This window comes from Lepisosteus platostomus, chromosome 4 (genome assembly GCF_059453375.1).
Source record: "Lepisosteus platostomus isolate fLepPlt1 chromosome 4, fLepPlt1.hap1, whole genome shotgun sequence".
Lineage (NCBI taxonomy): Eukaryota > Metazoa > Chordata > Actinopteri > Semionotiformes > Lepisosteidae > Lepisosteus > Lepisosteus platostomus.
Genome location: NC_142614.1, coordinates 1259276 through 1286453, shown reverse-complemented (window position 1 = coordinate 1286453; position 27178 = coordinate 1259276). Strand labels below are relative to the sequence as shown.

Below are 27178 nucleotides of genomic sequence, written 5' to 3'. Positions count from 1 at the left end.
GAGCACAACAGCCCCACACACACACACACCCTCTGAGCACAACAGCCCCACACACACACACACACCCCTCTGAGCACAACAGCCTCACACACACACACCCTCTGAGCACAACAGCCCCCCAACCCACACACACACACCCCTCTGAGCACAACAGCCTCACACACACCCCCCTCTGAGCACAACAGCCCCACACACACTCCCCTCTGAGCACAACAGCCCCACACACACTCGTGTGTCTGAGTGGGGGCACAGGAGGGGTCCAGTGGGCCGGACAGGGTCTAGGTCTCCTCCCTGTCCTCCTCCTCCTCCTCCTCCCCCCACTGGCTCCGCACGTTGCGGTTCTGCTGGCAGCTGAACTTCTGGGCCTTGCGGCTGTGGGGCGGAGAGAGAGCCGGGGTGAGCGAGGGGCCGGGCCGCCAGCACCGGCCCGCCGGACAGACGCGCGCAGACTGACCAGTAGAGGCGCCTCTCCGCCTTGGCCATGCCGTGCCACATGCGCGCCAGCTCCTTGGTGGCCACGGTGGAGGGGGTCCCGGGGTGAGCTCTGGGGGTACACACGCAGGCCGGGTCAGCAAGGCGGCAGGCGGGAAGGAGCCGGAGGGCTGGCCCACCTGCGCACACTCACGCACACCTGCGCACAATCACACACACACCCGTGCACACCCGCGCACACACTCACGTGCACAATCACATGCACAATCACGCACAATCACGCACACACCCTTGCACACCCGTGCACACTCACCGCATGTAGGACTTCCTGTTGAGGCGGCAGAACATGATAAAGCCGTTGACGCACTTCCTCTTCAGGTGGCGCAGCTCGCCCGGCGCCCCCCTGTGCCTGTGCTGGCCCCGGGCTCCGCGGCCGCCCTGCGCCGGGCCTCTCTGGGACGGGGTCCAGGTCAGATCTGCGCCTTCCTCCTCCTCCTCGCTCTGGGAGGACAGCCAGCCACCGGCCCCCGTCGCCTCGCCGCTGTCCTGCACCTGGGACACAGGGCCAGGGAGAAGGCCTGGAATCACACGGTAGCAGCTCGGGCTGGGCTTCCTGCTGCTGCCCCTGTCCGGAGTCCAGGGCGTCACGTCTGCAGCTCTCTGGACCCTGGACACTGTCCACGGCTCGAGCCCCAGACGCCCACCAGCCCTGTGCTCCTGCCCAGGGAACAGACTCCCCCTCCCCCCCAGACCGGGGGGCCGTACCAAGTCCCTGCTGGGGTCTCCAGTTCGCATGGGCGGCTCCGAGCTGATCCACACGTCTTCGAACAGAGCTGTGGACAAGATGAACACAGACAGGAGACGAGTGATTGAGCCTGTCTGTCCGTGTGTCTCTATGTGTGTCTGCATGTCAGTTTGTGTGCTTCTGTGCATCTGTGTGTGTCTGTCCGTGCGTGTCCATGTGTCTCTGCGTGTATCTGTGTATGTCCGTTTATGTCTCTGCGTTTGTGTGTGTCTATGTGTGTGTGTCTGCGTGTCTGTGCATGTCTGTTTGTGTGTCTCTGTCTATCTGCGTGTGTCCGTGTGTCTGTGTGTGTGTGTCTGTGTGTCTGTGTGTGTCTGCTTGTATCTGTCTCTCTGCGTGTGTCTGTGCGTCTGTGTGTGTCTGCTTGTATCTGTCTCTCTGCGTGTGTCCGTGTGTCTCTGTGTCTGTCTGTCCGTGTGTCTCTGTGTGTCTGCGTGTGTCTGTGTCAGTCACAGGTCAGTCACAGCTCAGCTGGGCAAGGGGATGGGCAGGGTGGACACACCTTCCAGCTCCTCGTGTCCCTTGTGCAGAAGGCTGGCCGGGACGTCCCGTGCCGGGGAGGTGAAGAGTGAGGGGCTGAGGTTGAGATCGTCCAGGACATCCAGAGCTCCCAGCTGGCTGCCGGGGGTGGACGGGGTGGGCGCTGTGGGGGCAGAGACAGACAGCGAGAGGCGTGACCTCACCCTCCTGAGGCTCAGGCACGAGGGTGCAGGCGCCAAAAACACCCACTCAGAACACAGAACGAGAGACGCTGAGCTTTACAGGGTCACAGGTGGAAACTATGGTGAAGTGCTTTCTACGCCAAGGGTTGTGGGAGTATGGAACAAGCTCCCCTCGTTGTGACCTGTCCTGTGACCTCTGTACCGAGGACGGGTCTCCTCCTGTTCTGCCTGTGCTGCAGACAAGGAGGCAAAAATGGGGTCGCAACACAAGTGCACTGCTGTTGAAAGAAGCCTTTCCAAGAGTCGAGACAGACGTCTGCCATCTGAGAAAGACCCGACAGCTCTGCTCCGTGCTGCCGTGTTTGCTGACTTCACTGTAACACACTTTCTAGAAACCCTCTGACACGCGACGAGCCCCCCTCAGACCGCCAGCCAGCGTCGGGGGACGGCGTACCTGGGGCCTGGCCAGCCGCCGATCCAGGGGTCAGCGGGAATTCACCGTCCTCGGAGGAGGGGTACCCCCCCAGCAAATGGTCTTTCGCAAGCAGGCCCCACGCCCTACAGACACGAGAGGGGACAGCAGATCTCAGACACGACGGAAGGCTTTCAGACTCCCCGGTTTCTGAGCCACTCCGGCGGCCTGCGCTCCTGAGCCCGGCGGACTCGTGTGCTCACTCGGGCTGCAGCACGTCCAGGACCCCGCAGGAGCCGTCCTCCTCGCTGCCTGTCCTCTCCCCGCAGGCGGAGCACCAGCTGCTGTCCCCAGGGGTCCTCGGCTCTTGCCCTCCTGGGGTCTCTGTAAGAGGGCAGCGCAGGACAGTGGTGACGGACGCCCCGCAGACACAGCCCAACGCAGGCGGCCGCACCAACTGCGCACTGGGAAGAGTGAACCAGCCCGGAGGACACAGGTGGACAGAACCTGGACGGGCACCCGGAACTGAGCACAGAGGTGTGGAGCGAGCTGCCCAGCCATGGAGCTGAAGCCCTCAGGAAAAGGCTGGACGAGACCCTGGACAAGATTAGCTACCAGACGGGCCAGTCGGACTGAACAGCTCCTCTCGTTTCGAATCTTCCGCAGGTTCTCACGTTCGTAAGAAGGGAGAATTTGCCTGGAACAGCTGGATCGGGACACCATGCCCTGGGCACAGCCAACACACTTGATACTATCAGCAGAACAAACTGCTCCAACAGCTGGACCAAGGGACAGATGACCACACTCCTTCCACGCTCAGGGTCCAGTCCCGAGCCCAGGGAACAGGGGTGATCCTGGACTAGCGCGGGGTGTGTCTGGTGAGGGCTCAGCCCTGCTTAACTGACTCCTGACGGGTTTGTGAACAAGGGAGAGCGGTAATGAATACAGACACTAATTGAATGAATAATTTAGATTATTCTAGCCTGTTGATCATGTTGCTCTTTGACAGATTCAGCCTCAGCGCAGGCTGTTGGCATCGAAGGTATATATTGTCTCTGATGTGAGAAGTGGAGAACAGCAGGAAACAGTACAGATTAGGCAGGGCTGTCATCAGTGAAGAATAACAGAGGTCAGCACTGGGATCTCCACTCTTCAAACCCGAGCTCCAGACTCTAGGATAGTCAGCCAGTCAGGTTTGCAGACAAACCCAAAAGAGGAAACACTACTGAGGCAAAAAACAAAATTTAAATCCCCTTACATTACATTCGGGATTGTGTTCCATGCATGGAGCAAAAACGCAGAGCTGGAGGAGGCTGCCCAGGCCTTACTAACTTAAAACAAGGGGTGATTTGTTACAATTGCATGAGGCATGAGGCACAAGTAGAGCCTCATTCAGAAAATGTTGTACAGTACTGGCTTTTAACTCACAATAAAGATACTGCTGCTCTGGAACCAGGACAGAGAGAGGCCCCCAGATGCAGCAAGGGGCTCAAGAGAATGTGCTCCACTGACAGACTGGGCAATTGTTTTCTTTCCTAAACCAGAGGACACAAGTTCAAATCATGCAAAAGTGCATTTCTAACTGAGAATAGGAGGCACTTCTTTACACAGAGGGATGTGGGTGTGTGGAACAAGTCATGACACTTGTTGTCATCCTGGCCTCTATCAAGGAAATTGATGGACAGTTTGGTCCTGAGATTTTAGCAAAGTGCTGAGACCCCTCTTTCACCTTTGACTAAGACCCAGTGAAGACACTGGACGTAGTGGTTAGAAACAAACAGTATGAGCACTTTCATCAGGCGTCCTACCAGCAGAGGGAGCTGTCCTCCAGGAAGGCAGACTGAGGCTCAGCTCTGAGTCCAGGGAGCTGCTGCTGTCCTGTGCTGTCCTGTCCTGTGCCTTGATTGTCCCTGACTGGAACGCCGGCCACTCCGGGCGCTCATCCCACAGGGCCAGTGACCCCAATCGGGTGTTGGGGTGTCCGTCTCTGAGGTCACTCTGCGCCCCATACAGCCTGCGCCTCTTCTCCGGCACGTCCTCACACAGCTCTGTCAGAGCAGCACAGAGCATAGCACAGTGTTGCTTTGAGCGCATGAGCAGCTCTCCCACACTGACTGATCTAGACACAGCACAGCTCCTCACACTGCCTGGTCTAGACACAGCACAGCTCCTCACACTGCCTGATCTAGACACAGCACAGCTCCTCACTGCCTGATCTAGACACAGCACAGCTCCTCACACTGCCTGATCTAGACACAGCACAGCTCCTCACTGCCTGATCTAGACACAGCACAGCTCCTCACTGACTGATCTAGACACAGCACAGCTCCTCACTGACTGATCTAGACACAGCACAGCTCCTCACACTGCCTGGTCTAGACACAGCACAGCTCCTCACACTGCCTGATCTAGACACAGCACAGCTCCTCACTGCCTGATCTAGACACAGCACAGCTCCTCACTGCCTGATCTAGACACAGCACAGCTCCTCACTGACTGATCTAGACACAGCACAGCTCCTCACTGCCTGATCTAGACACAGCACAGCTCCTCACTGCCTGATCTAGACACAGCACAGCTCCTCACTGACTGATCTAGACACAGCACAGCTCCTCACTGATCTAGACACAGCACAGCAGCAACAAAAAGATTGACAACAGAAGTTTTAAGCCCTGTTACAAGTGTAGAATTGCAATCAGATGAGTTGTGTCTAAGTCATACCTGACACCGTCAGACCTCAGCTCCATCTTGTTTACTACGCTAAAGGGAAGACAGTGCAGCTCTGGAGGTGGCAGAAAAGGAGGGGAGGTCACGCCCTCTTTAGCCTGGGGCAGAGCCTCTACTCTGCTTGGGGACTTGTGGCAGAAATGCCACGATCCTGGCGGGCACAAGCTTAGGGGACTTTTCTTCAGGATAAGCAGCAACACAAGGGCTGGGACAGCAGGGGATATCAGCTTGAGCGCCATTCCAGACTGAGAGCAGGAGATGTTTCTCAGAGGACTGTGGTGGTCTGGAACAGCCGACGCTGTGGGACGGTTTCAGCCCAGTGGAACGACCCGCCCGCTCGTACCCGCGCACCTCTGTCGGGGGCCGGCCTCTTGCGGGGCCGGCCGCAGACGCTCTTGCGTTTGGCCTTCAGGCAGCGGGGGGGCGTCCTGGGCTCCGCCAGAGGCTCCGGGGGGGGGTCCTCTTCATGGCTGCAGAACCCTGGGGTGCACGAGCAGGAGACAGGCTGTGGGAACACTGCGGGAGGCTGGTGATGACGAGGGCGACCGGATCGGCCCGAGCGAGGTGCAGCGTGAGATGTACTACACACACCAGCATTCTCTTGTGCCTCCTCTCTAAGGCTCGGGCACGTCTGAGCGCTTAGACCACAGACACCCGCCATCCCAGAAAGGTGGTGTTGGTGAGAGGACACTCTTGGCATGGATGGATAATTAATCACTTACACTGAACGCCAACTCCACATGACCGTCCGCCTGTCAGGGGCCCTGCTCAGTGTCACAAGGACACAGACTTACTGCAGGCAGACAACCTGTCTTTTACACAGGACACGACTAAGCCAGACCTGGTCCTGCACAGCTGAGATAGCCGAGTCCGAGGAACAGGCCTCCACCACAGGTCGTAGCCTGTCAGCGCTGCAGGGAGCCCTGGTACAGGAGGGGTTTCTCTGACTTGAGGCTCGGTATCACTGTATCCGACTGAGCCCAGCCACACACCCGGCTCCACAGCTCAGAGCCCGCGTGCCGGCCGCCCTCTGACCTCTTGCCTGCTGTCAGCATCCCGTGCGGCAGAGGCGGGTGTCTGGAGGCGCAGAGGGGTCCTCACCTCTCTCGAGGACGCAGGTCTCCGGCAGCTTGCTCTGCGCGTCGTCGATGTGCCTCCTCAGCAGCTGCAGGTACCGCAGCAGGTGGAGCAGAATCTCCTTCTGTGGAGCAGAAAGAGCGCAGTGAGGCGCAGCAGGAGGCAGGGGCTCCCCTCCCGGGGCTGAGGGGGCGCGCGGGGCGCAGGGCCGCGGTGGGGGGTACCTGAGACAGGCAGCGGCTGCCGGCCGGCGCTGGGAGGGGCAGCAGGGCGGCGATGTCTCTCAGGACGTCCCGAAACTCCTTCCTGCAAAGAGCGCAGCACGGTGCCAGGGTCCCTCCAACAGACACGGCAGCGCCGGGCTGACGGGCCTGGAGGAACCCTGGCTATCGGGTCTCCGCCCTGGGGACGAGCTCCGGAGGCAGGGCAGGGGCGCCTCTGCTGCCCCAGGCCACAGCCCTCAGAGCTGCCGATGTCCAGAGTCACAAACAGCAGCTTTACTCACCTCACACTGCGGCCTTCTGCCCAGCCACTGTCCCAGCCCTCATATTCCCAGTCACCGCAGAGCCTGGCTGATCCAGGGCTCCTCACCCACTCTGAGACTGTGTGTTGCTCTCCTCTGTGCCCACATGCTTGCTTGTGGACATATTGTTAACTGCTACAGAAATCTGTGAAGCATTCGGCAGCAAACTGTATTAAAGGATACTATTGTACAAGATGGATTGATTGACTGTTTTCTGAATATAGCAGTAGTGCAGCAGCACTGAAAGACTACTACTGGCACTGCTCCAACACTACTACTGGCACTGCTCCAATACTGCTGTCACTACTCCAACACTACTACTGGCACTGCTCCAACACTACTACTGGCACTGCTCCAATACGGCTGTCACTACTCCAACACTACTACTGGCACTGCTCCAACACTACTAAAAGCACTGCTGGCACCAGTATGCTCCTCAGCAGATGAGAATAGACGTAGGTGACCCAGGCTCTAACCCTGAACACACAGCTGTCCCAGCTGGTCTGAGGAGGCCAGGAGCTCCACCTCCGGCTACTGTACCTCTTCCTCTGGGAAAGAGCCTTGGCCATCTCCGCGTGCAGGCTGGGCGATCCCGAGGCTCCAGCGGGAGATACTGGACATCGCCAGGAGCTGTCGGGATACTGGAGAGGAGAAATCGTTCCATTGGTCACTGCAGACCTCTCCCTTCACCTCCCACTGTAGGACCATTGAGACACACACACACATACAGTATATACACACAAACACACATACAGTATATACACACATACAGTATATTCACACAAACATACACACATCCAGTATATACACACATACAGTATATACACATAAACATAACATACAAACACACACGCTGTATATACACACATAAAAAAATACACACACTGTATATTCAAAAACATACATACACACAGAAACACACTCACATATGAAGAGTGCTAAATACCTCCTATCCTTATGTTACTTTCACACAATCTCTAAATTGTTTTGTAAATTGCAATTGTGTAATTTATTGTATCCTATTTTTTTCGTTAATCTAATCCCTATAAATTCCTGTCCTTCCACTCTTCTATCCCTCTTAACGAGCTCGCGGATAAAGCATTTAATTGTTGACAACACTGCTGTCCGCTGCACTGTTCGCGCATTGATCAATAAATAAACCTTGAGCTGTATATACACATAAACATGCACACCCATACACACACTGCACTCCATACACACACAGTGCCAGAGCCCAGTCCTGTAGGGACCACGCGGCACCGGATTCCTCTGCAGGAATGAGCTGACCAGGTGGCCAGGCAAGTGGCCAGGCAAGTGCTTAAAAGGCTGGAGCCAGGCAAGTGGCTCCAGCCACTGCCGCCCTGTCGGCTGTCTGCAGGGCAGGGAGTCGGGTGCAGAACCCCTGTGTGCCCTTCACAGGGGAGAGAAGGGCTGACTGTGCACCAGGCAATGTGAGTGTGGGCACAGTCTGAGTGAGACTGTTTCAAAGACTTTGTGAGAAACTCCATTTTCTTGGAGGCTGGTGAGCAGTTTAGCTGCTCGGCTACCCTAGTTAGGGACTTTCAAGAAGACGTTTACTCAGCAGTTCCAAAAAGAGCTTAGAGAATAAAGAGCACGTGAGAAAGTGAAACAGGAAACCCTGTAGAACCTCAGTAAGGCCTACCGTGGCGGTATATACTCTTCCAGAACATCCTTTCACCTTCTAGGCACTGCAGGCAAACAGTCACAGAATACGTCATGAAAAATGATAAATTAAAATCAAGAGATGTTCTGTTAAGATTGTATAAGAAGCACGTACTGTATCACGTAAAACTCTGCACACAGTTTGGATCACAAACAGGCTGAAGCAACCGAGTCTCTTCACTCTGAAGGGAGGGGACTGTGAGGGAAAGCTCACTCTGTGCACGACTCACCATCAGGCATGTCCCAAGACCCTAACTCGAGATTCCTGAAGTCCAGACTGACTCCCCTGGCACCCAACTCCATTTCAAAGGTCAGGGGGTTGGCGGCCTAGTTTATTTAGGATCAGATCCATCTTTGTCATCTTTCAAGTCAGTGCAGTTTATTTGTCATACAGTGTGCACAAGTGCAAGGAAATGCTTACTTGTACGTGGGCTCCGATAACAGAATCGCCAAAAACACAAACGCACAACAGCAGCAGCCACAAAGTTAAAATACCACACAACTAAAACATAATCAGTGCGAGTCAGTGGTGGGATTGGGGTTTAGTCATCGGACAGCTTGTGGGAAGAAACTCTGAATCTGGAGGTTCTGGCCTTTCTGCTCCTATAGCGCTGACCAGAGGGAGGGGGAGAACAGGGAGAATCCAGGACGACTGGTGTGCTCAGCGATGCTCCCAGCCTCCCTGAGGCAGCGGGTTGTAAACTGTCCACAGGAGAGGGGGGCTGTAGCCCAGTGACGGACTGGGCTGAGCTGACCACCCCCTGTAACACCTCCCGGTCAGACAGCGGGCTGCTGCCAAACCACACTGTAGCCCCACTGTTAGTGAAAATCGGGGCGACAGCGGGGCAGTTGTCGTGGGAACCAGCTCGCCACTCCAGGGCCCAGTATGGTCAAAGACACACGGAGCGCACACGGACCCCCCGCGAGAAGAGCATGGTCACGGGAGGCGCTTCTTTACACAGAGGGTGGTGGGAGAGTGGAACAGCCGGCCCCGGGCATGCGCGGGCCGGTCTCCGAGCTGACAACTGCGCCTCGAGACAACCGGTACGGCCGAGGCAATCTCACCCTTTTCCCGCATTATTATTATTATTATTATTATTATATTATTATTAATGCCACTTTCATAGACCGTATCAGTATTCCGACTCCGCACACGCGAAAGGCAATACAAATGACGCACCAGCCTGCAGGACTCGATCATGGGCTCAAGACCAGCTCTGTCATCGCGCTGCTCACCCACTGACATCCTCCCCCACGGAAGGCCCACGGAGCGGTGTCAGCTGCGGCTCACCGGGATACAGGCGAAGCCGGCGGGTCGGTCCCGCTTATCGCCCAGCGACAAGTCTGACTTCTCCCCGGCGCCGAGGCGCGAAGGCACCGCTTGCCGAGAGCAGGAAGGGGCGGCGCAGACACGCCGACGCTGCAGGTGGGCTCTTACCTGTGTCCCGCGCGGCGTGGAGTGGACACGCCTCGGCCGCGCCCCTGCCGCGTTCGCGCACCCCAACCGCCGCGCGCGCACTCCCATTGGCCGAGCCGCACCGCCCTCCAGCCAATCCCCTGCAAGGCCCCGCCGGCCCCCCGCTCCCATTGGCCGAGCCGTCAAGGCGGCTGCGCTCTGATTGGCCGGGCGCCCGTCGTTCATTCTCGGCCGCGACTGGCAACAGCGCCGTTGCTGGGTCAGGACTGAGCTGCTGAGGCTCTTTAATGAAGTCACTGCAGGGGCTCCGTCCCCTCCTGCTCGGCTCCGTGCCCGAAAACACCCGGGCAAGCTGCTCCGCTCTGGGGCCTCGGGCGCCCCCAGTAACAGAAATGCTGTCACAGTTCACTGCGGTGCTATTCTTTACACAGAGGGTGGTGGGAGTGGGGAACAAGCTAAAAAAAACCGGCCGGATGAGACCCTGGGATCAGTGGTAGTTCAGGTGGGGAGCTGCGTCAGCACGCGTAGGCTGCCGAGGAACAAGTAAAGGTTCATTCCTGCTGGAAAGAGAGGAAAAGAAATACAACGTTTCGGCTGTGGAGCCTTCTTGGGGTGTGAGCTTGTAGCTCCCAACTGACCGCCAGGCCGCAGTCTCGTTTATGTCCACCAGCTGCTGGGCTCCCACGCGGGTTTCTCCTGGAATGTCACAGTTCTCTGTGAAAACCTCCAGGGTCTTTTCCCAAAGCACGTGACAGGACACTCGCAGGTCTTCAACAGTTCCGTTCCAGCCTCGCTGCCCCCCCACCCCCACCCGGGGACTGTCCTGGGGCAGCGAGCTCAAGGCCCACGATCCTGAGTGACCGTGCAGCCTGCGCGTTCGCACAACGCGTGCTCCGGTCGTCTCCGTGGTCGACGGTCCAGAACCTCACCCCAGTTATTAACACGCGTGTGCTGTTCCGAGATGCGCCCCCGGGCAGCAGGCACCAGTGGGCGGGGCCGAGTGCACTTTTGCTCGGACGCCGTGGGTCCCCCTCCCCCTCGTCCCCTCGAGGCGGACTCGCGCGATTTCGCAGCCCCCTTCCCCTGCGCGTGCCTCACTGGACGAGCAGTCGCGTCGCTGGGTGGCTGCGTGCAGCGCTTGCACTCGCGAAGTGGAAAGGACACGGCTCCCAGCCCTCTACTCTCCCCGCGCGTCGCTCCACGGACCTGCAGCCTCGCGGTACACTTTCCGCCCATGACTCCCACGCACAGCTCCTCGGAGGCACTGGGATCACTGGGATCACCGGTCCGGCCGGGGGGATACCTTGCTGCTGGCGCGCGCGCGTTACTGCGTGGCCACTTCTCGGCTCCGTGTCGACACTGGCGGAGTTCTGCGGGTCGCACAGCCCCGGGGTCCGGATCCCTCCCGCCCGCTCGGGTTTAGGCTGCGGACCCGGGCGGCGTTGTTGCAATCTCAGTGAAGCTCGCGCGTGTGGGGGGTTGCTGCGCGAGAGCCGCTGGGTGGCCGGGATTCCGCGTGTTTTGCTCGTGTGATTCGCGACCCTCGGGTTGTAGAGGCTGAAAGTTGTACCGACTTGCGTGCATCTTTTTCAGAGCTAGCCTTTCCTCTCGTTGTCGGAGACTTCTTCAGCGGCGCTAGACCAGTTTGGGTTCGGATTCCAGTGCACTGGGTCCACTGTAACCCGCACCCGGGCTGTCCCGAGCGCCAGGCAGACCTGGTTGTTATGGACACTGAGGCCACCGCCGCGGACTGTGTCCGTTTCTCTGTTTGCTGGGAGGTTTAAAAGCGTCCGGAGTGATCCTCGGTTCGGTCCGGTCCGGTTACAGAGCTGTGGGCGGTGTCAGGGACATCTGTCTTGTGTCTAGACCCAGTATAGTTCAGTGAAGCCTCTGGAAACGATCATGTACTCTCATGCTCTAGTGTTGTTCTGAATGAGCAGTGTAAGGAGTCCAGGAGGCCTGCTGGAACATCACTGTGTTAGATCTCTCACAGGGGGGTTCGTAAACAACACACTGCTCTCACACACACACACACACACACACACACACACACACACACACACACACACACACACTGCTCTCTCACAGACACACACACACACTGCTCTCTCACAGACACACACACACACTGCTCTCTCTCACACACACACACACACACACTGCTCTCTCACACACACACACTGCTCTCACACACACACACACACACACACACACACACTGCTCTCACACACACACACACACACACACTGCTCTCACACACACACACACTGCTCTAACACACACACACACTGCTCTCACACACACACACACACTGCTCTCACACACACACACACACTGCTCTCACACACACACACTGCTCTCACACACACTCCACACACACACACACTGCTCTCATACACACTCCACACACACACTGCTCTCATACACACTCCACACACACTCCACACACACACACACTATATGCTACACACGCATACACTCCACACACGGCTGGACGGCTCGCCCTGCCCAGGGGCCTGGCCTCAGCGCCGAGGCCTGCGCTCCGCCGGTCGAGCTCTGACAGCTGCTGTCTCCGCAGGTGGCTGCTGCCATGGCGACGAGCGCCCACTGCCAGCACGTGCTGCAGCAGCTGGCCGCCCAGCTGGACTTCGGCTTCCTGTGCGACGCCATCGTGACCGTCGGGGACGCGCACTTCCGCGCGCACCGCGCCGTGCTGGCGGCCTGCAGCGCCCACTTCCGCAAGCTCTTCGCCAGCCAGCCCGCGCTGGCGGGCGGCCCGTACGCCCGCTGCGCCCTGAGCCCGGCGCTGGTGTGGCCCGGGCACTTCGACCTCATCCTGCGCATGATGTACCGCGGCCAGCCGCCGCCCGCGCTGCCGCCGGCCGAGCTGGCCGAGCTGCGGGCCTCCCTGGCGCGCCTGGAGTTCTACTCGCTGCCGGGCGGCGCCGGCCTGCGGTACGGCGTGGAGGCCTGCCCGCAGCCCGCGCCGGCGGAGGGGCCCGACCCGGGCCTGCTGGTGGGCCGGCGCCGCAGCCCGACGCCATCGCCGCCGAGCCCTGAGCCCGCGCTGCCAGGACCTGCCCACACGGAGGACTCCCGGCCGCGCCCTTGCTCCTCCTCTTCCTCGCCGTCCTCCTCGCCCCGCTCCCCCGGCACGCTCCTGGTGAAGCCCGAGCCCCCCGACAGCCCCGGCCTGCCGCAGCTCCACGGGATCCGCGTGGTCCGGCTGGCCCCGCCGGCACAGCGCGGCACCGCTGCCAGCGCAGGTGAGCCCAGGCCCGCCGAGACACAGCACCCAGCACCAAACGGAGACCCCCGAACACTGCGGCGCCGGCTGTAGGACCCTGGAGAGAGACGGGCCCGCTCCAGCGCGTGGGGGGGAGACTCTCCTCACCTCTCTGTCTCCCGCTCTCTGCGCAGGAATCCCGGAGGCCCGGCCGGCGCTGGTCAAGCCGGACCCGGAATCGCCGGGCGGAGGAGCGGACGGGGAGGCCCGGCCCATCCAGTGGGCCTGGTCCGGCAACGGCGTCCTGCTGGCCGCCGACCTCCGCGCCAGCCCCCCGGGGCCGCCGCCCGTCTTCCCCTGCAGCTGCTGCGAGCTCAGCTTCGGCACGGCGGCGGACCTGCGCGGCCACCTGCGGGGCTGCGGGCCGGGCCGCCCGGCGGAGCCCTGCTCCGTGGAGGTGGAGCTGGAGGGGCCCAGCGGGCCGGCCAGCTGCCCGACCTGCGGCAAGTCCTTCAAGCGGCCCAAGATGCTGCAGCTGCACCACGCCCGCTGCCCGGGGGGCGCCGCGGCCGGCCGCGGGCGCGCCGAGGTCCGCAAGCACGTGTGCAGGGTCTGCGGCAAGGCCTTCCTGCAGCGCGGCCACCTGTCGGAGCACGAGGCCACGCACAACCGCGTCAAGCGCTTCGCCTGCCAGGCCTGCGGCAAGCAGTTCGCGCGGCGGCGGGAGCTGCGCGTGCACGAGGCGCGGCACCGCGGCCAGGCCGCCTACCGCTGCCAGTTCTGCGGCCACGCCAGCTACCGCAAGAACAGCCACTACCACCACCTGGCCACCCACCTGGCCGGGCCGCGCGCGCTCTGCCAGAGCTGCTTCCAGATCTGCGAGAGCCCGGCGCAGCTGCGCGAGCACCAGCTGGAGCACCGGCACGCCTGCGAGCGCTGCGGCGCCAGCTTCCGCCTCAAGAGGGACCTGGCCCGCCACCTGGCCTCCTGCGCCTCTGGGTAAGGAGAGTGCGTTGGTTTCACTCGTCTCGCGCCTGCCTGGTTCCCTGGGGTACGTGCGCGCCGGTGCAGCTGCCGAGCCGATGGGGGCACTGTCCCCCAGCCAGCCTGCAGAGAAGCGCGCGTGCCGGGGGCCCCTGACTCCGGAGCCTGGCCTGCAGGGGGCTGTGCTGGAGGAGCTGTGGCCCCGGGGCCCCGTCCCGCGCTGTGTGTAAGCAGCAGGCTTGAGGTCCTGGTAACTCTGCCCCAGCTGAGCAGCTCCACTGGAGTGCTGCCCCCCCCCGCGAGCTCCCCCTCCAATGTGCTGCCCCCCCCCGTGCTGCAGGAAGCAAGCAGCTCTGCACATCCTGTGGCAGTGAGCAGTGGACAGGGGACAGTGGGCAGTGAGCAGTGGACAGGGGACAGGGGACAGTGGGCAGTGAGCAGTGGACAGGGGACAGTGGGCAGTGAGCAGTGGGCAGGGGACAGGGGACAGGGGACAGTGGGCAGTGAGCAGTGGACAGTGAGCCAGGGACATCAAATAAACTAGGAGCTGCATTCCTAATGTGGAAATGGTGTTTCTGTACAGTAAAACATTCTGTGAATAAATCACTTTAAACATCTGTTGTGTGGCCGATTGTGTTGTGTTGTAGAACGATACTTCCCAGCGTGCGGGTGAGCCACAGGAGCTGCAGTGCTGCAGGCAGGCGCTGCCTGGGTTCGGTCTGTCAGACTTGCTGCGTCTCAGTCTCCCGCTTGCCGTTTGTCCAGAACCCACGACCACAGGCTCACCAGAGCCCAGTATTCCTGGTACACCCTGGACAGGACGCAGGTCCATCGCAGGGCCACAGTCACACACACTCGCACCAGGGCCAGTGTTCATAGAAGACACTTAACCCCCCAGCACGTCTTTGGACTGCGGGAGGAAACCCACTACAGCGAGTGGAGAGCATGCAGACTCCACACAGACAGGAGCGCAGGACTTCAGCGCTGTGAGGCAGCAATGCAAACTGCTGCCCAGCATCACATCTTTCTATCAGAGGCTGCAGAAATGATAATCGAATCAAGAGCCTGAAAGAAAAGTGACTTTTACACCACTAAAGGGTTCAGAAAAGAGCAACCACTGAACGAAAAAAGATAATTTTGTCATAAACGGAGCAGTTCGTTAACGAATGAGTGAAGACGGTTGATACTATCCTTTAACGTAAAGAACGCTGAATAACACAAGTCTGTTCACAGCTGCCCCTTCCAGTGTGTCAAACTTCAGCTCCGTGCGCCTTCTACAGCAAGACGAGTCTCGCTGATGTCTCGTTAATGACTGACGCGATTCATCAAACTCCTTTACAAGTAGCGGTGCGTCCCGGGTCGGAATCCCTCAGGATCGCGAGTGGGTTGTGTGAGTGTGTTAACAAGCACATCCGCAATGCTGAGCGCGGGGACGGCGTTAAACGGACCGTGGACACCTCTGTGGGTGCAGAAAGATCGTGGGGTCTCGTCTCAGAGCCCGTGCACGCCAGGGTAACGCGCTCTCGGAGCCTAGCGGCGAGTCTGCAGCTCCGAGCGGAAGCGGCTGTCCCGTGACAGGAAGCCGGAAGTCGCGGCGAGCGCTGCGTGTATGGAGACCGGACCGGCGACCTGCGCAGGATGGGTACAGCGGTTGCAGCCGGCGTGGCTCTGGGGTCTGGTATCGGAACCCAGAACGCTTCCTCGGCACCGGCCGGCACCGTCCAGGGCCGTGACTGACCCGAGTGGACGGTACCGGTCCGGTAAAGTAGCTGAGCCGGTTTGAGACCGGCGCTGATGAACGAGCGGTGAAACGCGAGGCGCCGTGTGAGGATCTCGGCTAATTCTTATCTAAATCTCTAAATATATCTCTAAATAATATCTAAAACCGGCCCAGCTGTGGATCACTGCCGCAGCCAGGCCTGTCCCGGCAGCGTGAGGCGCCTTGAGTCATTTCAGTACAGAAACTCATCTTGCTTCAGTACAGAAACTTCACGGGGGTGCGTGTATCCAGATGCTCTCTGGTCCTGGAAATTCGCACCTGCTCGAACATCGACGTTTTAGTTCTGAAACATCCGAAGCGAAACCGTGAAGCGCAAAGCAGCCCCCAGTGGGAGCGCCGTGCGCTCTGCTGGTATTGATTAACTAGACCCGGCGGCGCTGTGGGTCGTGTCGCTCGGACACAGGGCAGCTCGCCAGAGCGACGTGGCGCTGCGGACGCAGGCGGACGGGCTCGGTGGGAGATGTCGAGGGGTGGCCGGAGGTACAGAGCCGCGCCGGTGAGCGGCGGCTCGCTGTCACGCTGGGAGCCGGGGAGGCTGCCCCGGGCCCGGGCGCTGCTTTGCGGGCTGTGCGGGCTGCTAGCCGTAGCCGGGCTCCTCGGGGTGTACCTGTCCAGCGACACGCCCGGAGACCTGCGGGTCGGCTCCGCGGACTGGACCACAGACCGAGTAAGTGCCAACGGCGGCTCTGAGCTCGGAGCACGCGTTGACTGTCTTGCAGGCGCCTCGGTCCGGGTGAAGTGCAGAAGACAGCCGTGTGAGCTGCGTCAGGTGGATCCAGATGAGTAAGCAAACGCGTTGTGGTCTTCGCGAGTGGAGGTGAAGGAGGCAGTATCCGCGTTCATGCTGTGTCGCCGGCGTTAGCTCTGAGCGCACCCTGTCTCTGCTGATCTCCCGGGCTTGTCCCGGCGCTGCTGGCCCGGTGCTCACTGGTCTCTCTCTGCCTGTCCCAGCTGGCACACAAGCCCCGCAAGCTGACAGCCGGACAGCTGCGCAGCCTGACGGCCCGGGTGGACCGCCGGCGGCAGTGGGACGCGCTCCTCCGCCCGATCCTGACCGAGAGGCGCCCGGGCACCGCCGGAAGCCAGGCTGTGCGCCAGGTGAGAGGCTGTGAAAGGGTAGAGAGAATTGTGAGCAGACAGCTGCTGCTGAACAGACACAGCTGGAAGGTGGAAGATCGTCAGGAAAAGCCCCTGGACCATGAGAAGTTTCCAGACTCTGAAACCCCCCTTCAGGCTAATAAGACAGCTGGGCTCAGACTGTAAAACCCTCTGTGACACTGGAGCAGTTCGGGGCTCTGTGGGAAGTATGCCTTGTATTTCTGGCCATCTTCAGCGCAGTGAAACTCGTCTCCGAGCTCCCCTGCACTGCGTGTCCTCAGCCCCAGGTCACAGCGTCCTGAGCGGTTTGTCAGACCCGTCTCTGAGCCCCTCGAGCAGCGGGACCTTGACGCCTGTCTCTCTCTCCCAGCACATCTCCTCCGTGCTGGGCTCTCTGTCCGCAGGCTGGACAGTGGAGGTGGACTCGTTCACTGCGCCCACCCCCCTGGGCCAGCTCCCCTTCTCCAACGTCCTGGCGGTGCTGGACCCAGCAGCTCCACGGCGCCTCCTGCTGGCCTGCCACTACGACTCCAAGCTGCTGCCCGCGGACTCGCGGGGCCGGGTGTTCGTGGGGGCCAGCGACTCGGCCGTGCCCTGCGCCATGCTGCTGGAGCTGGCCAGTGCGCTGGACGCCCAGCTCCGGGCCCTCCGACAGCAGGTATCCCGTGTGCGGCTGCTCTCCTGGGCCTGAGGCTCTGCTGCTTGCGGATAGACCTCCTGCAGGGATAGCAACATTGGTACCCAGGAGCCGGGGAGCGGATGGCGGTGGGTGGGAATTCCCTGGGAATCTTGAGCTGTGGAACCGATTGCATCACTTGAGCCCTGGGAGCAGGTGCAGATGGTTGAGCTGTTACTGTTTTTCTCGGTCAGTGATAGAGGTCTTGTTTGCAGAGCAATTTGATATAAAGTGACCCTCGGATGGTTCGCTGGGAGAGAGGTCACGACCCTGTGCTCTCTCTGCCCAGAGGCCTGCGCTCACCCTGCAGCTCGTCTTCTTCGACGGCGAGGAGGCCTTCCAGGAGTGGACCCCCACCGACTCCCTGTACGGCTCGCGGCACCTGGCGGAGCGCATGGCCGCGACGGCCCACCCCCCTGGCTCTGCTGGCACCAGCCAGCTGGACGCCATCGTGAGTCTGCCCCGTCTGCCCAGTGTGCTGGCACACAGGGCCTCGGCCAGCACGGTCTTCATCAAGCTCTACACTTCCCCAAAAGCTGTCTCGCAGGGAGTGTTGCACGTCCTGGGAGACGGACAGCTGTTAGCCTGGTTAGAGCCAGAGTAAATATTCCCCGTCTGGTCCACAGACTGTTACTAACCGCAGTGGTTGGGTGTGACTGGGGGGGAAAGGGGGCAAGTAGGCTGGACCTGAGGGCCTGTGAACAACCCTGTCTCCCCCTGCAGGACCTGTTTGTCCTCCTGGACCTGATCGGTGCCCCCGATCCCCTGTTCGTCAACCACTTCGACAACACGGCCCGCTGGTTCGACCGCCTCATCGCTGCCGGTGAGCTGCTGTCCCGTCCCGCGTGCCGGCACGCCACCGCATCGGAACAGGCCTCGCGGAGCTGCTGGGTGCGGGGCAGGCCTGGGCGCTGCTGCTCCTCTGGGGCCCCCTGACCTGCAGCCCTCTGCTCCCTCTCTCTCCTGCAGAGAAGCGCCTGCACAAGCTGGGCCTGCTGGCGTCCCACCCCTTGGAGCAGAGCTACTTCAGGAAGGACGTGTACCTGGGGCCGGTAGAGGACGACCACGTGCCCTTCCTCAGGAGAGGTGAGTGCTCACGCCCCCTGCTGGCTGGCCGCCCCCTCGCTGCACCCCGCGCCCTCATGAGCGCTCTCCCCCCCCACCCACAGGCGTGCCCGTCCTCCACATGGTGGCCACACCCTTCCCCTCCTTCTGGCACACCCTGGAGGACAGCGAGGAGCAGATGCACCCCCCTACAGTGGACAACCTCACCAAGATCCTGGCCGTCTTCCTGGCCGAGTACCTGGGCCTGTGACCCTGGACCGACCCGACAGAGCTCCACCCTTACCACCGCTGTGGAGAATCGTGCCCGGCCAGCCTGGTCAGTGGAAGATCTCGGGTGCCCACGCTGGCAGCAGGCCTTGTGCTCGGCACCCTTGTCGGTCCAACTGCTGTATCGTGCCAATGAGGGAGTCTCTTCCTCCTGCACGCTGAGCCCATTTAAAATGCACCCAAATGCTTGAATTCCTTCTTTAATAGTGATTTTTTTTCTATGCTAGAAATGCAAAAGGCTACGACTTATTTAAGACTTGTGGGAAGAGCCTGAACAATCTTGTTACTGTTGAACAGTGGGGATCTAAACAGTACTGAGCGCATGCATACACACCTCAGTGAGGTAAAGGAACGGCTTTCCTTCGAAGCTCTACAATTGAAATGTGGAGGTAATGATTAACTGTTTAAAGATTAAATGCTGCTCTGCTTGCTAGGGTTAGCTGTTAGACGGGAAAGTGTCTGAATTTCCAGCGGCTGCCTGGTGTGGTTGGCAGTCAGGATTCTGGCGAAGAAGGAGGTAGAGAGGCCGTCTGCAGGGCTCTCTGCTTCCTCCAGGCTGGTCTTGACTGCTGGGCCAGCGGCACGTCTGAGACCTGCTGTCTGACAAACGGCTCGAGATTCTGCAGAAGGCATTAAAGCACAATATGCCGGTGAGGCAAAAATATACTGTATGTAGTGAATTGCGATTGCATATTTAACAGTCAAGGCTAAATAAATTTGCACTTGTGTTCAACGCTTGTGGGGTGTCCACTGTCCCTTGGGCCTGGCTGTCTGTAGCGACGCTGGACAGGCTGGTGTCTCTTCCATCCTCCTGATCTTCACATTCCCCCCCCACTCTTCCCAGTCCGTTCCTATTCCTGCTGCTGCCAGCAGGGGGAGGCACCGCAGGATCAAAACATTCTGTCAGAACCACGGAAGTGTGAACTAAAGGTTTATTCCACGCTGAGAAGAAACCCGACGTTTCGGCTGGGCCGCCTTCCTCGCACCTGAGGCTCCCCAGTCCAAACGCTGTGTTTCCCTGCTTCTCTTTTCCGCAGGAATAAGCCTTTACGTGTTCCTCTGCAGCCTGCGCCTGCTGACGCAGCTCCCTGCTTGAACTACGTGTAAACCAGTTGTGATTTGCCCTTGACAGAAGAAATGCGTCTAACACCCTCTTCAGCCTGGAAGCGCTGTCGAGCTGCTGCAGCTCTCTGGAGGGGCCCAGGGCTGCAGGCAGGAAGACTCAGCCGGCGTGGATGAACAAGAGTGATCGCACCCTGCTTTACTGTTAGCTTCGTGTCGCCCTGCTGGTGCTGGGCAGCTCACTTCAGTGTTTTGCCCAGGGCTGTTATTTGTACAGTTCTGGTCCCAGTGTGTTTTCAGCACTGTTTTTTTTTGGGGTGGGAAATGACCCTCCATGTGGCAAAAGATTAAAACACCAGTTCCTTCTCCTGGTTTCCCTTCACGTTAAGCAGGTGGTCCTTTGGGTGTTTTTTTCCTTGTTTAAAATGTGGAGTATCTGCAGCCCTGTGTGACTTCTGTAGTCCAGGGAGGCTGACAGTGCAGCACGTTCTGGAAGGAATGTGAATGGGAAGAGAAACTCGGGCTTTCTTCCTGCTGCTCTGAAGGGCCGGGCAGCCCTGATGCTATATCAGCCTTTCTGCAGTGGAAAGCCTGGGGGAGAGGAGAGATTCCTGCATGTCTGCATTTACGCCCCCTCAGCCCGGCAAGGGGGAGTCTGTTCAAGCCCACTGCTGATAGCGACGGCGGCAAGACCTTCGATTACTACCTTGGTGTGCACAGAAACAAGTCTGAGCAAACTGTTGGGTCACATCACAGGAAGGACTTTAAAATGCGCAATAGTGCAAGTCCTGTAAGGATAGGATAAGTGGAGCTGCGTTGGCAAGCGTAGGCTGCAAAGGATCAATAGGTTTATTCCCTGCTGGAAAGAGAAGGAAGAAAATGGAACGTTTCGGCGGTGGAGCCTTCATCAGGTGTCAACCGAAGAGTGCTGAAGAAGGCTCCACCGGCGAAACGTTCCGTTTTCTTCCTTCTCTTTCCAGCAGGGAATCTTTACTTGCTCCTAAGTATAGGATATAAGTATAAGGATACTAGATAAAGATGACAAAGGTGTTTTACTGTGGGGTAAGACAGTAGAGTGAATCTCTGAGTGACCGCTGGGTACAGGACTCCAGGGCCCTGAATACAGAGGGGTGCTGGGCTGTTGCCAGTGAGGTTTCCACAGAGCCGCCGATGAGACTGTGCTCGAGTTTCACTGCGGGGGGGAGGGAGGCCCCCCCACACCTGTGCCCCAGCGTCTCCCCTGGCTCAGGGGTCCCCCAGGTCTCCAAGATCCACTCCCAGCAGGGGCGCGGGTGGGAGGTGCTGCCGGTGTGGGGGTGGGGGCCCCAGGCTGGGATACAGGAGTCGGGGGCTCTGTGGAGGTGAAAGGTCGTCATCAGAGCTGGGGTACCCTGGCCCCAGGTCAGCGGGGGACCGCTGCTGAGAGCCGCAGGGCTGGCCGGAGCTCTCCCTCTCCCTGAGGGCAGACAGAGAGGCACAGCGTCAGTGGCTTCAGCTGACGAGACCCTCGCAGCTGGAAGGAGGGTAGGTGACACACCCCGCTAGACCCACAGAACCCTGCTGCTGGCTGTTACTGTTACTATTTCATATAGCGCCTTTAAAAGTAGCATCTCGAAGTGCTTTACAGGAGTGTAAAAAAGTTCAAACAAAAGAAAATGGTTATAAGTACAGCCAATTGCAGAATAAGCACATATAAGAAACACAAAAGGTTAGAACTGCAGCAGGGACATAAAATTCCAGAGTTTTGGGACGCTAATAATATTATTATTATTATTATTATTATTATTATTATTATTATTATTAGAGTTCGTACTAAACTACATCATGAAAGAGGATATTGCCAGGTGTTTTGGCTGGGTGGTCAGTCTATCTCAGATTTTGGGTCCTGGGTTCAAGATCAGTCTGGAACACCTTCTGCATGGAGTCTGCACGTTCACCCCTGCTCTCTGTGGTGATAGACCTGCACGCTGTCCAGTTCCACTGCCCTCTAGTCCCAGCTTGGTCAGCTCAACCCCCGATCTGATTGCCCCCCCGCAAGACTGCGCCTGTGAAGGGAGGTGGAGAGAGGGGTCACCTGTCCCTGGAGCTCGAGGCCCGGTCCCTCTGCCTGCGGTTCTTGAACCAGTTGCTGACCTGTGTGGTGGTCAGCCCTGTGGCCTCGGCCAGCTCGCGCTTCTCCCGTGGGGAGGGGTACGGCTTGTGGAGGTACCACTGCCTCAGGACGCCGCGGGACTTCTCCTGGGGACGGCACAGAAACACACCGGCGGTCAGCACCCTGAGGCCTGGGCCCTGAGGCGAGACCCTGAGGCCTGGGCCCTGAGACAGGAGGGACCCCTCAGTGTCTTTCGGCAGGGAGACGCCCCGACAGCGCTTGCGCCCCTGAGCCAGACAGCAGCTCTCACAGTAACGGCAGGGATGTGCTGTAGGGATACTTTAGGGATGTAGGGATACTGTAGCTCAGAAAAAACATCACACGACACTCTGGAAGCCACACCAATACACTAAAGAAGCAGCAAGCCTATAACCGGTCCACCTGCACTGTAGTTTAACAATGAAGCAAACACAAGTGTGGTAAACCACAGGGAAGTCATCGCTGCACCAGCGTGCAGTGGAGGACAGTGGTGGTGAGAAAGCAGTTGTACAGTCATGGTGAAGCAAAGTAAACTTGTGGATTGAGCACGGGCACGGCACAAGAGCACTGAGGGATTAATGGAGAGATTCCTAAGCACTTGACGCAGCACACGATGAGGGGTTGCCAGATCATGCAGCAGTGTGAGCAGGCACGGGCGCGCCTGAATATCTCCCTCACTGGGCCGTGGAGGCTCGCTGACAGCTGCTGAGCGGGGTGCCCTCTCTCTCACCCTGGCACCCTCATGAGCCGTCAAAGCGCAGTGCCTCCATCGGCACAGCTTCGCCCTCAGCCCCACTCACCCACGGCCTCCTCACAAACCAGCTCTGGCTCTACAGTGTGACTGCAGCCTGGAGCACTGCACAGAGCACAGCGCAGAGCACACAGCACAGCACAGCCACAGCAAGCTGACACCTGGACACTACAGGCTTTCACCTGCAGAAATGTGATGGTGATAGCACATATCTTTAAACCCAAGGAAGGCAAATACTGGAATGCAACAGGTTCTTGCTGTTGCTGCTGCAAGGGAAAGCCCAATACTAAGGACAAGAACAGGATAAATACTCCTTCATAGATTTTAAACTTTTTTAATTCCTATGGTTGATGCAGGGAGGGAAGGGTTAGAAATAGCAGAAAAAAAGAACATGAGAAAGTTGACAGAAGAGAGGAGACCAGCTGGCCCATCAAGCCTGTGAAGAAGACGCCTTCAACAGCACGGAAAGCTCGTTCCACACTCCCACTGCCCTTTATGTAAGCTGCTCTCACGTCAAGCAGCTTTTAAGAAAGAAAACAAAACCAGATGTGTCAGCTCCCTCACAGCCGTGTCAGGCAACATGCAGAGGTTCTGCCAGAAACACGTTCTAACTCCCCAAAACCAGTCTGACCGGTCTGGATCTGTCGACACAAGCCTTCGAGCAGGAGACGGCAGCCCAAACACACTTGCCTTTCATCTCGGCCGGAAAGTCCTTTCAACGCCCGGCAGTATCTATTTAAACCTTTCCAGGTGTGTTTGATGAGCTCAGTTGTCGTGAGGTGAGACAGTAAACCTCAGATAACTGCAGCAAGATGCAGCACAAGAAAAGAGCAGGAGAAAGTCCAAACGGCAGCATCTTCACTCGCAAGAAAGTCAGCATGGAGAAAGAGAGGAGTGTTCACTGTGTGTCAGCAAAAACGAACAACTGGGGACAGGATTGCTGCACAGGACAGGTTACTGAAGACTATGACTGTAGATGGTCCTGTACTCTAAAGACTAGGCAGCTGCTTTAATGTTCCTTTACAATTTCAGTTCTGTAGGTGATCTGGATGTTGAGCACATATATGTGAGTTGCTTCTAAACAGACTAAAAATAACACAAGGTGGGCTACATGAACTCTGCCTTTGTTGTCTGATTAAGAAGACCCGCGAAGTGGTAGTAACCTGTTACGCCGTCCCAGTGTCAGGCTGACAGACGGACACAGGGATGGAGGGAGGAGAAATGGCCACCTGGAGTCTCTCACTCCCAGGAGTGGGACTATGGCAGGAAGCTCAGCGGTACCTTGAAGCAGTAGCTGGTCTCTTCCCCGTCCCAGATGGTGCGCGGCAGGGGGAACTTGCGCCGGACGCGGTACTTGCCCACAGCCCCCAGGGGGCGCCCCCTCAGCCTCTCGGCCTCCAGGTAGTGCGCCCTGAGCCACAGCTGCTGCAGGTAGCCGTGGTTGTGCGGGGAGAAGGGCTGGCTCTCCAGCAGCTGGTAGAGCTCTCGGAAGCTGCCGTGGTGAAAGGCCACCAGGGCCTTGGCCTTGAGCACGCTCTCGTTCCTGTGCAGGAGGTCGCAGGGCGGCAGCGACCACAGGAAGCGGCCCAGGCGCTCCACGCTGCCCCGCTGCAGCAGGACCTCGCAGACGCACGCCACCTGGTCCTGGGAGAAGCCGAACGCCATGCCGGACCCTGGGAAACCCCGGCGAACACTCCTTTAGAACCGGATCCTGACGCAGATCTTTTTCCAGGTTGCGTTTACTGTTGACAGTACTGTCACAGAAGTACGGGTCTGATTAAAGAGCAAACTCCGAAGGCTTGGAAACGGTCTTTCAGGATCCCGCTGGGCGACACATCCTTCTGACTGAAGCAGGACCGCCCAAGACAGCTGTCTGATGTCCCTGCCTTGACTGATTTCAGCACAAAAGAAAAATGGATCAGAGAGGGGAAATAATTTTACAATAACACCAACAAATACTTGTTTTGCCTTTTTTCTTGCAAGAGAGACACTGAGAAGGAGAAAAATCCTCAATACCAAACCTCTAGAAGATGTATAGAGTGTCTTACTGAGTCAAAGACAGTCGTTTTTTAAAAAAAGTCCCACTGCACTTGAAGGTGGCCAAGAGTTCATGTAAAAGTGTCTTTAGCACAAATAAATCCTAAAAAGAAAGTGTTCAGTCAATGATCAGACCCCTAAAATTACCAAGCAAAGCTGAAGAACAAGGTGCTTTCAAGATAAAAATAAAAAGTGTGAACATGAGGGATTAACTTCTCCACTTCCAAATCCCTCAGAAGAGGCAGCTGTGTTGTTCTGTGCGTTGTGCCCACTCCAGCTGGAGGACAGCGGGCTCTATATCCCAGGCACCGGGACTCCACTGTCGCTGATCCGGGCCCTTCCTTGCAAACAAGACTATTGAGAACCAACCTCCGCTGAGAGACGCTGCAGACCAGGCGCTATGGAAAACACAGCTGGTCTGAATCCAGGCTCAATCTTGGCTTCTTTTCCAAATGAAAACTGAGACACCAGAAGTTTCCCAGCCGCATGCAGCAGCAGACGTGCTTGCAGATCTGCTGCAGTGTCTTTGTGTCTGCTGCCAGGAGAGGCTCCCTTGCTGAGCGGGCGAGCCGACCGGTCGCTCTGGAGCAGCCCGAGCCCAGCCAGCCTGCAAGGCGTCGCTTTCACCCCGGCAGCGCGGGGCAGCCCAGCCCAGGCAGCTGATTGGCTCCCCGCAGAGCCAGTAGGAAATCCCACAGATCTCCCCTCAAACCCCGTGACCGTAGTAGGAGCCACTGCGTTAGACACAGGTAACCTGAGCCCATAGGGGTTAGAAAAACAAACCCTGAATCCTGAAGAAAACTGGCAGCATCACACTGAACCTGACACACTTCCACACACACACACACTCGGGCTGAGTTATGCAAAACAGGCCAGATTTGAATGAGTTTTCTTTTTCAAATCAAATCATTTCACTACTGACAAGGCTGCTCTTTCATGCTCTTCAGGTGCCAGGACTGGAGACGCCCAGCAGGCTGATTCCCTGGAAGACCGATCCAGACGCCCTGGATGGGCGACAGCACCCTGAAGCTTGTGTACCTGGATCAGAGGAGCCCCTACCGGAGCCAAGAGAAGCCTGTTCGGCGCTGTGTCTGACTACGGCCAGCAGGAGGCGATGTTCATCCCCTTCCCCTCACTGGTAACACACTAGTCACAGCAAAGCACAAGCAAGCAGGATTGTCCTCTCTCTGGACTCCTGTATGCAGCAGGGTATTACAGCACTTCAACATGTTCCAAGTGCTGAGCCTTTCACACACAAAACACAGTATTCTTCCAGAAAATAAAGTGCATTGCTTTTGCAAATTCATCTTAAATGTGTTCAAAAGGCTATAAAGCACAGCTCTGTCCTGAAGTCTGAAGGCTCATGTTGGCTTTGTCTAGTTTGAGTATGTCAGAGAAGCGGTGAGATCTGTCACCTAACTCTCACCCCAGCAATCAGTTCAGTGTTATTTCCCCTGTTAGGTGCAGGACCACCCCCCCCCCCTTCAACTTCATCTAACAGAATTGCACCTCTCCAGCCTGGCTCAATATGTCCAGGAATCACGGCAGTATGAAAACACACTCGTGACAAGCTCAGGTATGACTCCAGTAGGTTGAGAACAGTGCTCAGGCCGAACCTCTTAACGGCACTGTGTATAAACACTGGTCCCAGGAACCACCCTGTAACCCGTCACCTGGGCTCTTTAGTACAGTAATCAGATGAACTTTCAGGTCCAGCATTTTGCAACAGCAGCCTGTCAGCAGTCCCAGCGGTAGCTCTGCCTTTGCCCGGAACATCAGAGTGCTCCTGTCTGTACTCAGTCTCTCACGGCCAGGCCTGTTTGAATACTGCTGCCAGGGCAACCGTCTGGGGCGTGGCCAGGCGATCCAGGTCACGCACAGGAGCAGGGGGGGAGGTGATCAAGGTCATGTGCTTCACCGGTACGACAGAGGTGGAAAGCAAGAAGGATGCTTGCAGCCTCCCACTGCTGTGGACCGAGAACAGCAGCGAATTAAACAGGAACACAAGGGGGAGTGTTTCAGCTGATATTTCAAACTAAACAATAAATACTTGCAGGGGCATTTTCAGGACTCTTAGTATCAAAGCAAAATGTGATGCCCATATGGGACTGCAATGGGAACTTTAAAAATCAGCTGCAGAATATCACGATAACTGCTCTACACAATATCACAAGACCAAAGAGCAGATTCATTCCTGCTGTGGAGCATGGAGGGAAACACGGAGTGAACAGGTTTAAAAAACGACACTGCGCCGCCGATCCCCTACTGTGGACCAACAGCCCATCAGATTCATGTACCTCTCAGACCAGTGTGGAAACGAAGCGGAGGAGGATCGCACCAGAAAGGGGAAGGTCACACAAAGA

The 27178-nt window shown here is 58.0% G+C and overlaps 4 protein-coding genes and 1 long non-coding RNA gene across 13 annotated transcripts; 3 read left to right on the top strand and 2 right to left on the bottom strand.

The window, feature by feature from the left end:
* Positions 1-231: 231 nt before the first annotated feature.
* On the bottom strand, positions 232-10804 carry meiosin (meiosis initiator). 3 transcript variants are annotated; one of them, XM_088627360.1, is made up of 13 exons: positions 9760-10804; positions 7179-7279; positions 6340-6421; positions 6140-6239; positions 5390-5518; positions 4120-4359; positions 2575-2695; positions 2354-2457; positions 1740-1880; positions 1198-1265; positions 746-984; positions 455-544; positions 232-372 (listed from the first exon to the last, which is right to left on the bottom strand). In XM_088627360.1, exons 1-13 carry the CDS (start codon positions 9961-9963, stop codon positions 279-281), a joined length of 1713 nt encoding a protein of 570 aa, XP_088483486.1. In that variant the 5' UTR covers positions 9964-10804; the 3' UTR covers positions 232-278. The 3 variants fall into 3 exon arrangements, with proteins under 3 accessions (XP_088483486.1, XP_088483484.1, XP_088483485.1); XM_088627358.1 differs by having other exon boundaries at positions 746-1265; XM_088627359.1 differs by lacking the exon at positions 9760-10804 and adding an exon at positions 9502-9752 and having other exon boundaries at positions 746-1265.
* Positions 1168-6833, top strand: LOC148672046 (uncharacterized). Its single transcript, XR_015935640.1, has 2 exons — positions 1168-1297; positions 2292-6833. It is a non-coding gene; the product is annotated as an uncharacterized LOC148672046 (long non-coding RNA).
* A 7-nt stretch (positions 10805-10811) lies between the features above and the next one.
* LOC148672044 (zinc finger and BTB domain-containing protein 42-like) lies at positions 10812-14565 on the top strand. Its single transcript, XM_088627361.1, has 3 exons — positions 10812-10957; positions 12317-13004; positions 13159-14565. Exons 2-3 carry the CDS (start codon positions 12329-12331, stop codon positions 13965-13967), a joined length of 1485 nt encoding a protein of 494 aa, XP_088483487.1. The 5' UTR covers positions 10812-10957; positions 12317-12328; the 3' UTR covers positions 13968-14565.
* Positions 14566-15527: 962 nt separating this feature from the next.
* Positions 15528-20284, top strand: LOC148672043 (glutaminyl-peptide cyclotransferase-like). 5 transcript variants are annotated; one of them, XR_015935636.1, is made up of 8 exons: positions 15528-16395; positions 16680-16826; positions 17197-17484; positions 17792-17953; positions 18226-18325; positions 18472-18588; positions 18672-18883; positions 19967-20284. XR_015935636.1 is itself a non-coding variant. In XM_088627347.1 (7 exons), exons 1-7 carry the CDS (start codon positions 16189-16191, stop codon positions 20071-20073), a joined length of 1128 nt encoding a protein of 375 aa, XP_088483473.1. In that variant the 5' UTR covers positions 15528-16188; the 3' UTR covers positions 20074-20284. The 5 variants fall into 5 exon arrangements, 3 of the variants coding, with proteins under 3 accessions (XP_088483473.1, XP_088483474.1, XP_088483472.1); XR_015935635.1 differs by having other exon boundaries at positions 19872-20284; XM_088627347.1 differs by lacking the exon at positions 18672-18883.
* Positions 20285-20929: 645 nt separating this feature from the next.
* LOC148672042 (homeobox protein SIX1-like) lies at positions 20930-25522 on the bottom strand. Of its 3 annotated transcripts, XM_088627350.1 has the most exons (4): positions 25185-25511; positions 24060-24669; positions 21971-22134; positions 20930-21352 (listed from the first exon to the last, which is right to left on the bottom strand). In XM_088627350.1, exons 2-4 carry the CDS (start codon positions 24441-24443, stop codon positions 21142-21144), a joined length of 759 nt encoding a protein of 252 aa, XP_088483476.1. In that variant the 5' UTR covers positions 24444-24669; positions 25185-25511; the 3' UTR covers positions 20930-21141. The 3 variants fall into 3 exon arrangements, with proteins under 3 accessions (XP_088483476.1, XP_088483478.1, XP_088483475.1); XM_088627352.1 differs by having other exon boundaries at positions 20930-21249; positions 24060-25522; XM_088627349.1 differs by having other exon boundaries at positions 24060-25511.
* Positions 25523-27178: the final 1656 nt, after the last annotated feature.

Bases quoted from the DNA above. Each gene is read 5' to 3' on its own strand.
- LOC148672044 (XM_088627361.1), top strand. From the start codon at position 12,329: ATGGCGACGAGCGCCCACTGCCAGCACGTGCTGCAGCAGCTGGCCGCC. The intron at 13,005-13,158 runs GTGAGCCCAGGC...CTCTCTGCGCAG, and splicing joins CGGCACCGCTGCCAGCGCAG to GAATCCCGGAGGCCCGGCCG.
- LOC148672043 (XM_088627346.1), top strand. From the start codon at position 16,189: ATGTCGAGGGGTGGCCGGAGGTACAGAGCCGCGCCGGTGAGCGGCGGC. The intron at 16,827-17,196 runs GTGAGAGGCTGT...TCTCTCTCCCAG, and splicing joins GAAGCCAGGCTGTGCGCCAG to CACATCTCCTCCGTGCTGGG. The intron at 17,954-18,225 runs GTGAGTCTGCCC...CTCCCCCTGCAG, and splicing joins CCAGCCAGCTGGACGCCATC to GACCTGTTTGTCCTCCTGGA.
- LOC148672042 (XM_088627352.1), bottom strand. From the start codon at position 24,443: ATGGCGTTCGGCTTCTCCCAGGACCAGGTGGCGTGCGTCTGCGAGGTC. The intron at 22,135-24,059 runs GTACCGCTGAGC...TGCCGTCCCCAG, and splicing joins AGACCAGCTACTGCTTCAAG to GAGAAGTCCCGCGGCGTCCT. The intron at 21,250-21,970 runs GTGACCCCTCTC...TCACCTCCACAG, and splicing joins GCCTCGAGCTCCAGGGACAG to AGCCCCCGACTCCTGTATCC.
- meiosin (XM_088627358.1), bottom strand. From the start codon at position 9,963: ATGAACGACGGGCGCCCGGCCAATCAGAGCGCAGCCGCCTTGACGGCT. The intron at 6,240-6,339 runs GTACCCCCCACC...TCTGCTCCACAG, and splicing joins GCAGCCGCTGCCTGTCTCAG to AAGGAGATTCTGCTCCACCT. The intron at 2,696-4,119 runs GTAGGACGCCTG...GCCCTCTTACAG, and splicing joins GAGGACAGCTCCCTCTGCTG to AGACCCCAGGAGGGCAAGAG.